Source organism: Eubalaena glacialis, chromosome 2, assembly GCF_028564815.1.
Source record: "Eubalaena glacialis isolate mEubGla1 chromosome 2, mEubGla1.1.hap2.+ XY, whole genome shotgun sequence".
NCBI classification, from domain to species: Eukaryota; Metazoa; Chordata; class Mammalia; order Artiodactyla; family Balaenidae; genus Eubalaena; species Eubalaena glacialis.
In genome coordinates, this window is record NC_083717.1 from 173024822 (window position 1) to 173037625 (window position 12804).

At 36.6% G+C, this 12804-nt stretch overlaps 1 protein-coding gene across 1 annotated transcript in view; it reads right to left on the minus strand.

Annotated features, from left to right (window-relative positions):
• CEP128 (centrosomal protein 128) overlaps positions 1 to 12804 on the minus strand; it is a 440326-nt gene that overhangs the window by 12170 nt on the left and 415352 nt on the right. Inside the window, exons 22-23 of the mRNA XM_061182773.1 lie at positions 10428 to 10505; positions 7080 to 7193 (exon numbers count right to left, since the gene is read on the minus strand). Coding sequence (XP_061038756.1) covers positions 7080 to 7193; positions 10428 to 10505 — 192 coding nt within the window. The remainder of the gene's footprint in view (positions 1 to 7079; positions 7194 to 10427; positions 10506 to 12804) is intronic.

A 12804-nucleotide genomic window follows, 5' to 3' on the forward strand; every position in this document is an offset into this window, starting at 1 on the left:
TCTTTTTGCTAAACTGATCTCTAATGATTAATATTTAATGATGCCCACCAAGTATTTTTCTCTCAGAAATACTGTAAGTTCAAAGTTTATAAGACAAATGATGCATTTAATTTTTTTTAAATTTTAATTTATCCAACTCTTGCCCCAGAGAAAAGGAAAAAACACTTATGTGTTTCTGAATCTGTGGCAGAAATGTTTTCCTGAATTTGTCTCTAGCTTAACAATGCACTGTTCCCCACTCTTAGTTCCCAATTCTCCATCAGTGCTCGAAAAAGCTTAACCTCTTCCTCAGTAAACTTTATTCCCATTTGAAACTTCAATCTGGACAGACAGTTTACTTAAAGTCTGCCCTCCTTAACTCAATCTGCATGGCTGCTATTATATAGCGTTTTACCTCCATGAGGGTGGGGCTTTGATCACCTCTTTCTACCTACCCATCCCAACATTCCACAATTTAGCACAGTGCCATTTGCATTAAGGAACTCAATAATGATCATATATAATTATTCTTGACCAAAGTGCAGAAATGAAAGTTTGCTATGTGGAAGTTGGGAAGAAGGAGACTGTCACTCTCACATTCTCAGTTTCTTCATATAAGGAAATGAGGGCGCTGGACCAGATCATCTCCTAAGATTTCTCAGCACTAACGTTTTCTAATTCTAATCTACCCGAGCAGAACCACTGAACAACCAGTACATCTAACTATGCAAACTATCTTTTCCAAATTTTTACCATAATACTATAAACATGAAGCCATGCTCATGAACAGACTCATGAAAATACCGTGTTAGATCAGGCCATTTGATAAATTTACCTTTATGCAATTGATTATTTTATGGTATAAAATTTAATATTACTAGTGACTCACTAATGAAAAAGATCATACTCAGTTTTTGTTTTGTTTTGTCTTTTTACTCATTTTGGACTTGGCTCTACATGACTTTAATCCATTTTCAGAAACTGAATATATTCGTAGTGGGTAGAAATTTGCCATAAACAAGGATACTCAAAAAGGTGTCACTGACTTAAGAAACAAAAGCAGAGATGCAGAGATATTTTATAATGATGGTGCCTCACTGGAATCAGTGCTTCCTCTCTTAAAGTGACTATTTCAAAGGAAACAGTGATTGTTTGGATGAATACGTTATAACATGTTTATTTAAAAACTAATAAGACATTTAATTGGTATTCCTCATGTATCTAGTATTCATATCTAGAATTTTGAATTTGACATGATTAACAATGGTATCTTTATAGTTAAACTCCTTCATAATCTTTCCTTTCTTAATGTTCTTGTTGAGTAAATTATTGGGAAAGGTGAAGAAAGCATGTGGCTTGTTAGGGGAACTGGGTTTGGTAGAGTTAAAAAAATGTGCTCATCTAAGTACCCATGTTGATTCCTAAATAAGCACTTTTGATCCATTGCTATTTTCAGGTTTTATACCAAAGAAAAATACCAACTCATTTGGCAACCTTTTGTTTAACTTTTAAAGAGCAAGATGTAATCAACTAGTTAAATATTATGGCTGGATCACTTCAAAAGCATAAAAATTGCTTCAGAGTTCAGCATGATTTGATTGCCTACGAGGTTTCAGATGTGTCATCTAAGGATTACTGGAAAAACAGCAATTAAATTTTTGTTAGAATTCCATAAAAGGCTAAAGTTAGAAAAAAGAAAGTTTAACACCAATTTGGCATGAATTGTGTATTCTGGAGCCGAAGATAAGGCAGACAGTGTCTACCCTCAAAAATCATACAATCCAGTAGAATAGCATTTCCCAGATTTCAGTATTTACCTATAGTTATCTTACTATTTCTTTTATGTTAACTTAAAGATTAGCCTTGCACCCTAAATCTCTATATAGAGAGGCTTAAAGGATGGCAAAATTGCTTGGGGTTGGGGGAAGCATGGAGTTATATTTACGTAGGAGATTACATGGGATTTCTTAACAAAGCATGGAAAGAGGTGGTTATAAATGAGATAACTGGGGTATTGTGGGGTTAAAGCTCCCTCAAATTCCCCTATGATTGCTACTACTGTTCCCAAGCAATATTTGTAAAATTATCTGAATAATACACTGGTGATATATTTTAGTAGTCATTAAATAAAAATCATCTACAGTCTTGAATTGCACGAGGAGTTATGCACTGCATGCTTCAGAAGCTACAATTGTAGAAGATTTAAGATATGTACAGAAATAGCTGACCTTAGAAAGAAAGTGCTAACAGCCATTAATTGCTATGCGCAAAGCATAAACAAACCACGGAGAGATTCAAGGAGGGAGAAATAGCTTCCAGGAGCAAAGCACATTCTTATAGCATACACATGCTTACATTGAACAAATATGACAAAGGGCTTCGGCAAACTCTGCCTTCATAACCTGTGCTGAAAGCCATTATCAACACTTCCTCACCTACCTCATCTTATCCTGTAAAACATCTGCTTCTTTAAAAAGAAATTGCATACTAACTCTTCTACTAGAAATTGAAAATCATGATTTTCTTTTCAGGAGGAGGAAGGATGGGAACAAAATATGCCTTTTGTGATTTTACTAAAAAATCCACTGCTAATTAAAACCATATATTTAGCATGGGTAGAGAGCAGAAAGGGCAGGTAGCAAATGGGAATATCTTGGACAAAACCATGCTCTTTCATGAATTCAGATTAGCAATGCTGTGTTATTGGCTGACTTTTGAACATTCTGTTCTATTTGAAACAGCTGGGACAGCAAGGAAGTCTGTATGTCCTACAGAAACCCAGTTAGGCCTCATGAACGAGAAGCTGTGAAATGCTTCTGTTGTCTACACAGAGACAGTTTGGGTCAGATTCAGCTTTGAATTGAATTCTAAATTTAAACTTTTAGATCAGGCTTTGACCAGTTAACTTGGTAAGCTTAGTACAATATTACATTATGCTCTCAGCAGTTGTGGACATTGGTCCTCCTAAAAATCTCAATAGGTTTCTAGAAATCTGATCATTTGGTCCTGGTGATTGCCATGGGAGTAAACAGCAGGAGATGGTTCTCTTTCTGGATTGAAAGAGAACCTGACTTGTACACTTTCTGCTACACTTCCCCTCCACCAGCAGTGCGGCCATATTGGATGTCTCACTGCCTTCTGACATCAGCAACAACATGAGAGCAGCCAGCTGCCAACATAGTTCTGCTAGTCCAACAGTTATTTGTCTGCCAACAGTAATACAGTCAGGGGTCTACAACTGTAATGCTAATAGTGATCCTTTTCCCTGTACCTTGTCATCACAAGCCTCTTTTCAAGACTTGAGAGCATCTTTCTTCTCTGAACTCCCACTGCAGTTTTTTTGGGTCACCCTTACAGCATGTATCCCTTTCTCCTTTGTACTACAGTTGTCTGTGTGAAGACTCTGAGTTCCTAAGGACTGATAATGGCTCTTCTTACTATGCCATCATCCTCTCTGGCTTCCAGCACAGCGCTTTATACACAATGTAAACTCAGTAAAGGTTTGCTGAATGTTGTATTTAACAACAACAACAAGAACAAACTTGAACATCTCACAATTAGAACAGAAGCTCTAAAAGGCAGGGATCTTTGTTTTGTTCACGGACATGAGTCCCACGGGCCTAGAAAGTTCCTGGCACATAGCTGAAACTCAATAAATATTTGTTGAATGAATGGATAGTATTAGGACTTTATGAAAGAGCTTGGGTAGTATGTTTTGGTAAAGAAAGAAAAGAGAATATTTTACATAATGTGTAAAGGAAGTAAGAGTAGATTGGTAATTTCTCCTTTCTCTAGACCAGGAATTGGCAAACTTTTCCCGTAGAGGGCTTGATAATAAATATATTAGGTTTTGTGGGCCATACAGTTTCTGTTGCAACTACTCAACTCTGCCACTGAGTATGAAAGCAGTCACAGACAACACGTGAATAAATAAATGTGGCTGTATTCCAATAAAACTTTACTTACAAAAGCAGTCAGCAGGCAAGATTTGGCCCATGGGTGGTAGTTTGCCAAACTGTGCTCTAAAACAACTGTGCAAGAATTATCTATAAGGATTAAGATGACTAGATTACTATTCCCTACTTGAAGACCATGCCTTCTGCATGTTTATACATCCGGCCACTTCCACCTCCAACAGGTAGTGCAGTGCTTTTGCAACATAGTATCTGTATAGTCTATGTCTGTTGCATTAAACTGAATCCTACACTAAGTGATTTCCTGGAACCACAGTTTATAGTAGAACCAATGAACTCAAGAGCCTTTTCTTTGAACTCTGTCCTAGCAAAATATGACAGAAGTTAAGAGCTGCTGAAATAACGTCTTATGAAACTGATGTAGTAAATGGGACGCCTTATCCCTTGATAGAAAGAGTCTCAATGCCTCTTATTATTTTCTTCAAGATGTCAATAGTTAATCAGAGGTAGCTTTTCTGATTATCCACGAAGCCAAGAAATTAACAACTTTTCCACTGCCCATATGAACTCATGTGTCTTTTGAAGCTGCCTCCCCTCTCATTCTTGATAAATAACTTATTTTCATAAAAAGCATATAAGCAAATGATCATTGGTATCTACAATTCACAAAAATGCATTCTCGCATTTTTCTCAACAATGACTACAAAAGATGTGATATTCTCATGAGTTTTACGTTAGATCACTACATTATTTCAGGCCAGACATCTGCTACACATGATAGTAACCTACATATTCATCAGTAAAATGGATTAACATTTAAAAATGTTTAGTATTAATGTGGGACAATGTCATCACAAAATGTGCTTTGTGGCTCTTCCTTATATTTGTACTGCCTATTTGCAAAATTTTCTACCTTATTTCTCATTTTGATAAGTGTTGGCCTCACAAACCAGGCTTGATTTCCTCTTCAGCTGCAAATGTAATTTTAAAGAGAACGCCAATGAGATTACTTGCTGAATGTGTTAAACATTCATAGCTTTGCCATATGCTGTTATGGAAATTGTATTGATTTATAGCAATTTGGGTGCCACTAGACAGCACTGACTTACCTAATACCGGATCTAACTGTATTGGGAAATAATGTTTTAAATGCTTCATTTGCATCCAGACCTCTATTGAATGAAGAGGCATATAATGTGTTTATGTACTTTTGGAGACAACTGACTTTTATTTATTAAAGATATAGTCCCTACATTTGGTGACTTCTAAAAAAATTAAGGAATATCAGGTACAAATTTATACTATAATAGCCTGGTGCTCAAGGATATAGATTCTTGAAGCCAGGCAGATTTAGGTTTGAACCCTGATTCAACCACTTAACTGCTCTATAACTTTGTTTTCTTCAATGGTAAAAAAGGAAAAATAATGGTGCCAACTGACAGGGTTGCTGTGAGGATTAAATGAGGTAATGCACATAAAGCATGAGACACATGCAAAAAGAGCAATTTTATGTAGTTTGTTCTAATATATGCTCAATAATGAGTCGTTACTATTATTTGCTCTTGTTACCTAAGCCTTTCACTTCTGTTTAAAGTTAGTGGCACTCCTCTCAGTGGTGGAGAAATGCTTGAGTATATGGGACCTGATGAGAATGTTGGAAGACAATTTAAAATTCACCATATGAGACAACAAGGTCACTACTATAGTAAATAATACCAATATAAAAAGCAAAGGTAAAAAAGCACAAAGCCACAGGATGCCCTCTTTACAATAAGGGTATAAATAACATGGCATAATTGTGTTAAATTTTTGTTTGAGATGGGGAAGTGAAGTGCTCATTTTAAGCATGCTAGGGAGGACTTATGTAAATGAATACTGTCTTTATATCCACAGAGCATTCTATCCAATTATATTCAGAGGAGGCAAGAAGCATCTTAAAAATAATTATATTTGGCTGAAATAAGTGAATATATACAGTGTAATGAATATTCATATATATTGAAGTTTGTAAGAATATATAAAAGAGCCAAAAGAACCTTTAGTTTTTTTTATTTTCTAAATCGACTTGGAGTGTACATTAGAATATAGATGGATTCTCTCTAGGTCAGTGTTCTCAATGGGGGGCAATTTTGCCCTCTAGGGCAGGGGTCCCCAACCCCTGGGCTGTGGGCTGGTACCGGTCCATGGCCTGTTAGGAACCGGGCCGCACAGCAGGAGGTGAGCGGCGGGCGAGCAAGTGAAGCTTCATCAGCCGCTCCCCATCGCTCCCCATCGCTCGCATTGCCGCCTGAACCATCCCTCACTCCTCCCCACCCCTGCCCTGTCCGTGGAAAAACTGTCTTCCACGAAACTGGTCCCTGGTGCCAAAAAGTTTGGGGACCGCTGCTCTAGGGTATGTTTGGCAATATCTGGAGACACATTTAGATGCCACAACTTGGGATGGGGAATGCTACTGGTATCTAGTAAGTAGATTCTTAGGGATGCTGCTAAACATCCTACAATGCATAGGACAGCCTCTACGACAAAGAATTACCTGGCACAAATGTCACTAATGCTGGGGTTAAGAAGCCCTGCTCTAGGCTAATAACTTCAGGGTCAAATGAGTTTAAAGTCACCCATACCCCACATGGATCTTGGACAGATTCTAGGGAATGGTAGGCTTTTTGTCAATATGGTCAGATCTTCCCAGTCTCCTATGTTGGTTCCACACTACTGAACCATAGGCTGAAGTAGTAATATGGAGTTCTTATTTTTATGAAAGGAATGACTGTAACTGCCAACGCTATGAAATACTATATGTTACTTCATGTACTGGGGACTTCAGCACCGAGAGTAGTTGGACTTACGTATTGAGGGGGGCCACCATCCACACTAAGCCTCTGACCAATCAAGAGACCAGAAGTTTCCTGGCTCAGGATTTCTTAAGCAGCAGCAATTCCCATAGACAAACAACATATTAAGTAACAATGGCATAAACTTAAAGATGAGTTCTCAGGTAAAAAGTTATAAACACAATCTTTGGATTTTTATTCTCTACTTCTACAGAATTGAAAATCTATCTCCTACATCAAGAAATTTCTTTTATAAGTAGTACCCTTACACAAAACCTACAGCAGCTGCTTAGAAAGCTGTAGCCATAAACATGAATAATGCCCAAAGACTGAAAGTGTATATAAAGGGCATTACTTTGAAGCTTTGGATTCTGTACTTGGTGTCATCCAGGCGCTGCTGAAGAGATTCTCTGTGAACTCTGTACTTAGAATATCTCCCGTCAATTCTGTCAGATAAACTGCGCGAACCCTGCAAAAACAACAAAGGGTCTAAACTGGTAGATAAAAGAAAAACCAGTGCTTGAAATTAAAATAAGAAAGTTTTGATACGTAGATGATTAATCACTATAGCCGTTTAGAGAGATATATAGAGGAATCATAGGTTCCCAAGGATAAAGAAGAAAACGATCACTTTGGATGCTATCATGAAAATAAAAACAGGGTCCCACATTGGTTATTAGCATTTCTTTTCACTGCTAGTCCCCAGGCCAATCTGAAATGACTTCCTTCCTTTAGTTGAAGGAAGGGAAAAAGGTTTAATTAACAGTGAGTTGTCCACAGATGGAACTTAATGATACCATGCCACTTTTGGATGTTATATACTATCCCTTGGAACAGTACTTGGCATCAAAATATTCTCTTTGTTCAACATTCTGACTTTTAACTATTACATCACGCAGATTTTTAAACCTAAGGATAGCTCATCTGCCCTCAAAAGCATAAAAAAATTCAGGTAATAAATTAAGACAGAAAAAATTTCCAAGGCCTGCCTTCCTTCCTTTCTCTTTTTCCTTCATTCTGGGGAGAGAGGATAGAACACAGCAAATAAGTCACCACAGCCAGTTATTTAGACATTTCTATTACGAATTAGGGAGAAATTAGAATAGAATTAGGGCAACTGATTTTCATATGTAAGAAAAATCACCTATGGGATTTAGTTCCCCAAATAGACCCAAAGAACTTTTTGAATGTTCAAACTGGAAGGGGTATTAGAATTCCAAATTTCTCATTTTTATTTAAAAAAAAAAAAAGTTACAGCCCAGGTAAGTTAAGAATGACCTGTCCAAGGCTAGGCAATTTGTGGCAGATTGGGCTTGGAACCCAATGCTATTCCCTCTCCTCCATATCAAATATGTAATGTTTATATGTAGGATTGTGTAGTTGAACCGCCTCTTTCAAAATAAGGGGGAAAAAAATGAGACAGACTATGACACCTTTAAATAAGAATAAAGTCAAAACCATCTAAATAAGTTGAGGTCTGTATTCATACTTAAGAGTCATAGACTACAGTATTGCCAAAAGAATATGTGAAATGCATTTTCACATATATGCTAGTGATGCCGGTGTGAGGAAGAACAACAGAGATAATATTGTTCAAGTCTCTCATATTTTATGGATGAGGAAATATTCCCTGAGATATTAAGTGATTTTGTCTGGTGCATGAGCATAGACCAGAACTTAGGTCTTTGAACTCTTGTTAACAGCGTACTGAATTTTAGAAAGTTTAGGGGTTTTGAAAAATATAATCTATGTCTAATAACCTAAAGGCTTCACGTATTTTTATTTAAGGCTATGTTTAGTTGTTTTCATTAAATTGATTACATGACCTCTTTTTAATCATACATATGGCTTTAGAGTACATATAGAATGGGTTTCAAGCTACAGGCAGTAGGGCAAAGCAGATGGGCTTTGCTGTAAACACAGAGAAGTAGATCGTAGATTTCTCTAATTTATATACCCCAAACCTCAGTTTCCTGAGCTGTAAAATGGGGGAAAATAATGCCAATCTATAGGGTGTCTCTGAGGATTTGAAGAAATGTAATGTAAAGTACTTAGCTACTGCCTGCCACATAGCAGTGTATAATACTTGCTAACGAACTCCTTTCCCTTTTAAAGGTAAAGGTTTCAATTTTAATGACTAATACTGGAAAGTACAATTCTGACTTTTGAAAAACACTGTCCCTAAAAGTTTCACTATATAGGCACCTTCCTGTGTGAGTGTGCGCACATATAAGCTAGATTTGTAGATAATCACTAGCCTATAAGATGAAAAATAATAAAAAAATTTTTGGCAATGGTAGAGAACACAACTTTTAAACTACCCTTATGAACATTCTGTTTAATGTAGACCACTGGGGGAAAAATGAGCTGTCACTGGAGGTTAAACTTTATTTTTTTTTATGCTGGTGTAAGACAGGCATTAGTTTTTCAATGGCAAATGCCACTTGTTTCTAATACCTTCTGGTGCCTGCCCTTCATTCACTTAGATAACTTCTATTAGCTAAAGAAGAAAAAAGTGGAAAGGACATGGGTGTAACATATTGTCTGCTTTCCACATCGGGTCATATAAGGGTGAAAAGAAATTACATCTTCTTGAACACTGGTTTCATAATTCTTTGATAGAGATTTAGACTGCAAATATGCAATTAAATCATGAGAAAGAATTAAAACTTCAGTAAAATATACTAGAAACACTTGGCTTTATTCTATAAGTGATATTCTAGATTTCTAGATGTGTCAGCACAACCCTAGATCCCACTCAAAAATGTTTAGTTACTGAACTAGCAAAATACACTTAATGAAATTTTAAGATAGTGTAGACCTTGAAAGTTACATCATATCGGTACCTCTAATAAATCAACATGGCATGATCTGGTTATATTTCTTACTCACTATATCCTCAAATAATATGTTAGAGTTAAGCAGAATCTATATATAAGTTATATTTTAAAGCTAACGTGAAATAAACAGTTAAATGGTTTTCAAAGAGAAACTCTCATCTTTGTTTGTTCATACAAGTTCAAGAAATTACAAATCACTAAAACTGTCCATTAACATATGCATCCCTACGGGGACATGTGCTGTCTGGCCTGGACCTTGTCTGGCAGGACTGGGTGTCAGGGTTATATTTACAGTAGGTAAATCCCGACATGTAATTAACTGGCTTGATAATAAAATCCTTTGTGGTTAGAGTTCTATCAATAAATAGCATTGGATATAAAATCTAAAATTCTATGTGGATCTGAATTCATATATTGTAGTACAGGGATAACCTGTGCACTACTGTATCTCTAAGACAAACAGTACTCTGGAAATTTATAATTTAAAAAAAGAAGATAATTCATAAATTAAAATTGTTTATCAAAAAAGTCATTTAATTCTTTTAAAAGAATTAAAAGGAATGTGTAATTCCTTTTAATTCTTAGGTTTTTCTAAATTATAGTTAAAGCTTTAGGGGGCCAAACGAGCTTCTGGTAATAGGGTAAAAGCCTCTATTTTCCTATATTGTGCGAATATGTAAGTTCCATTATTTTCAATGCTGGCTTCAGAAATGTCAATAAGCTCTGATAAGATTGAGTGTTAAGAGTCCCCAATGTTTTTTGGTCTTTCCTCCCTCCCTACAATTTTCTTTGCACATCAGGAAGATGTCAAGTGTTCTCACTCAGATAAAAATACTGAAAGAGAAAAGCCAACTCTTTCTCACTCTGAAGCCTTTGAAATCTTCTAGTAGGCTCAGTTTCTCAGGCACAGACTCCAGATGGTCTAAGGCCACTCGGGTACTCTAGAAAAGAAAACACAAGGCAAGCAAACATTATGAAAAATTGATTAATAGTTTCAGAATCCAAGTACTAAAAATCAGTTGTACCATTGGTATAAGCAGTTCAAGCTGTAGATTTAGAGAGTCAAATAACAAATAGTATGTCTAAGATAAATGTATCTTTCTAAATCAGAAAAAATTTTTTCAAGAAGAATATGATATGCATTTGCAAGACTGATTTGAATATAAAGCTCCTCCTAGATAACTGCTTGCAACTGATATACTATCAAACTTTCTATAGAGAATTTCATATTAATTTACAAACCTGCTTCAGTGAACATCAGAAATAAATCATAAGGTAATACTGAGAAACAGATGAATTTGCAGTTACTTATCTATGGAGCATATTAGAGATCCTCACATGTTGCCATTACAAAGAAGAAAAGAGCTCTCAACAGTTATTTTAGTTAAAAAGGAAAAGAGTAGTTCTCAAAAGACTTGGAAGAAATAATCTGAAATTAAATATGTGCGACAGGGACACAAGGTCCTATTGATTACAAATCAATAACTTCTACAGTCTTTGATTAGCTAGTCACTGATTTACACATACTGATATAACCACTAAGAGGGAATGCTCTGAAAATTATTTCAAAGCAAATGTTGAACTAAGAGGTTAAATGGTAGAATAACCTTGAGACCAGAGACTGTACCATATACACCTCTGTATTCTTAGTCCTGTCACAGGGTAGGCACACAGATATTAGCTTTTACATTTAAAACGAATTGTAATTATTCAATGAAATAAAAAATAAACCCTAGGGCTGTGCATGGGAAGAAAGTGTCCTGCAGGAACCTGGACGTAAGTTTGCACAGAGCTGTCAGGAATTTAGTGACCACCCACTATTCCACGTACTCCCCTACATCTCCCACGTGAACGGTTCTGCACAATAGATTATGAATGAAAGTGACATGTGTCACTTCTGGACTGAGACAGTTAAGAGTCTGTGTGTTCCCTTTTCCACCTCAGACCCTGCCATAAGGACCCTGGAGGCCACATATTCCGGATGGCAGAGCTACAGGATAGAGGAGAGCCGCCCACCATATTGGACTTAATGTGAGTGAAAAATCAACTTTTATGGTGCTAAGCCATAAGATTTCATGGTTTGTTAGCTACCAATGCATAGCATAGAATTTATTGCAAATAATACCTGAGAATTATGTAATTTAATAATAGGCTAATCAGGTGGTCAAACGGCTTTTTTTTTCTTTTTTTTTTTTTGGTGGGAGGAGGCCCCAAATTATATGTGCGTCAGGGTTTTTTTCTCAGGGGAGTTCAATTTTTTTGGAACTAGCCTGGGTTAGGAACTGGTGTTCTCATCATCTGGTATACTCACTTTCATCTACTCTTCCTATCCCTATCTCACCCTGATGCTGTTCTCTGTCTTCACCTCCCATCCAGAGCTTCTCCAGAGCATAGGCTTACATCTCCTGCAGGGTTTGTGGAGGAGCAGGGATGGAGACAGACAGTGGAGGGTCTAACTCTTCCCTGAAGACACTTTCAATGTACTCATTTCCACCCTCTCCTTCTGCAATAAAAGGGTACCACTAGCTCAAAAGCCTTTCAGAAATCCTACAGGGTGAATAAAATTTGCTTTCCATAGCTATCCCCTTGACAGGCATTTGGGTTTCACCTCTGTTATGAGGCATTTTACCCTTTTTCTTTCGATGTTCTTTGACTTGGCATCATAGATGTCTTCTAGTTGTCAACATGTAAACCACTGTTTCTCTCTTCATATTTGTATTCTTCTAATGTGATTTTTGAGAGAGTAGTAGAAACATCCTTACTTTGGCCATTTTGAAATTGGAAGTTGTACATGCTGTTTCTTCACATTCATAACTTTTCAAGTTCCACTTAAACTTCCTTTTCGAGTTCCATTTAAAAGACTTAGTATTTTGTTCCTTCCAAGTATTTTGTTCCTTCCGCTTAACACTTACATTGTTAGTCTTTTTTGTGGCATGTGCTCAACTCAAACTGCCATGCATTTTAAATAGCTTTATTTAATTATTTCATGAATAGGAAAGATTAATCAAAATAACATGTTTCTTAGAGACAGACTCACAGACATAGGGAACAGGCTTGTGGTTGCCGGGGGTTGGGGGGATGGGGTGGGGGTTGGGGAGGGATGGACTGGGAAGTTGGGGTCAGTAGTTGCAAACTATTTATACATAGAATGGATAAACAACAAGGTCCTACTGTATAGCACAGGGAACTATATTCAATATCCTGAGATATACCATAATGGAAAAGAATATAAAAAAGAAT